The 1,320-nt window shown below is 45.4% G+C and overlaps 1 protein-coding gene across 1 annotated transcript in view; it reads right to left on the bottom strand.

The window, feature by feature from the left end:
* Positions 1-510: 510 nt before the first annotated feature.
* The window catches only part of alp3 (alkaline phosphatase 3), a 53,966-nt gene continuing 53,156 nt past the window's right edge, over positions 511-1,320 (bottom strand). Inside the window, exon 8 of the mRNA XM_070433879.1 lies at positions 511-955. Coding sequence (XP_070289980.1) covers positions 642-955 — 314 coding nt within the window. The 3' untranslated portion in view covers positions 511-641. The remainder of the gene's footprint in view (positions 956-1,320) is intronic.

The raw sequence follows: 1,320 nt of genomic DNA, 5'->3' as shown, positions 1-1,320 counted from the left end.
TTACACATAAATACAATGGCAATAGTTTGAAGGGTGTCTACAACTACAAGGAAATGACCTGATGCTTTAAAAAAAGAAACAATTGGGTGCAAGGAGGGTCCGGTCACTCGTAATAGCCAAACTCTGCAACAGCTGTACACAATAATTACAATAATCTGTCATTATGGGACGGAAATATGTGATMTTTAAATATTGTGCATTATTAATGGGCTGCTGTAGTAATGTCATCAAACACTTGCAGGCCTCGATCCTCAATTAGCGACGCAGATATTMGAATAGGAGATCAAACGGCTTTGGTCGCCAGGAGGGAACTAGTCATTCCCCAATCCTAATCCTTCTATGGTTTCCTCAMACAACTAAGTAGGYCTATAGCATTTTTCTCTGACTAACCAATGTGTTATTATTGACTCAGAGCTAAAATGAAGGCAAMATCTTCTAGTCCATATACTTTTTATTAGCAACAAATATATTATTTATTTAAATATAAACATATACAAATTAGGAGTTTTGTCATAATTTACATAATTTGACAAAATCATTTTGGTACAGAGCACTTTTTTGTTGAAGAGGAGTAGCAAAACAAATGGACCTCTTYCATTCTCTCTTTCTGTCCCTCCCTCTTCTCCACCTCCACCAGTCTCTCAGTGCAGCACTGCAGCCAGTAGGGCAGTAACCAGAAAGATGGAGGATACCTGGGATGGTGCACTGTTCCTATCATCATCAGTAGTAGTGACGAGGATCCTCTTGGTATTGGTGTGTTGAGGTCTACTTTCACAGTGCCTGAGGTCCCGTCCCACACAGCCAGCGTAGGCCATGGCGTGGGCCAGGTAACTCTGCTCCTGGACCCCGTGGAAGAGGTGTGCCATGGGGCCACGGGCTAGCACTGCCACATCTTCCCCACCATGGGTCTCAGTGTCCAGGGGCACCGCAGACAGCTGCACGTAGTCCTTCGACTCTGACCAAGGTGAATAAATATGTGAATATGGACTGGAGAGATAGACATTCTGCAGGAGTGATATTTATCAAGAATGCCACAGGTGAAGGGAGGAGAGTACAGAGAGGAAAGCCACAGGTGAAGGGAGGAGAGTACAGAGAGGAAAGCTACAGGTGAAGGGAGGAGAGTACAGAGAGGAAAGCTACAGGTGAAGGGAGGAGAGTACAGATAGAGGAAAGCTCCAGGTGAAGGGCGGAGAGTAACTAGAGAGGAAAGCTACAGGTGAAGGGAGGAGAGTACAGAGAGGAAAGCCAGCAGGTGAAGGGGGGGGAGGAGAGTACAGAGAGGAAAGCTACAGGTGAAGGGAGGAGAGTAAGAGAGAGAGA

Source organism: Salvelinus sp. IW2-2015, linkage group LG22 (assembly GCF_002910315.2).
Source record: "Salvelinus sp. IW2-2015 linkage group LG22, ASM291031v2, whole genome shotgun sequence".
In the NCBI taxonomy this organism is placed as follows: domain Eukaryota; kingdom Metazoa; phylum Chordata; class Actinopteri; order Salmoniformes; family Salmonidae; genus Salvelinus; species Salvelinus sp. IW2-2015.
Note: the sequence above shows the minus strand (reverse complement) of the source record. Positions and strands in the feature narration are given on the sequence as shown.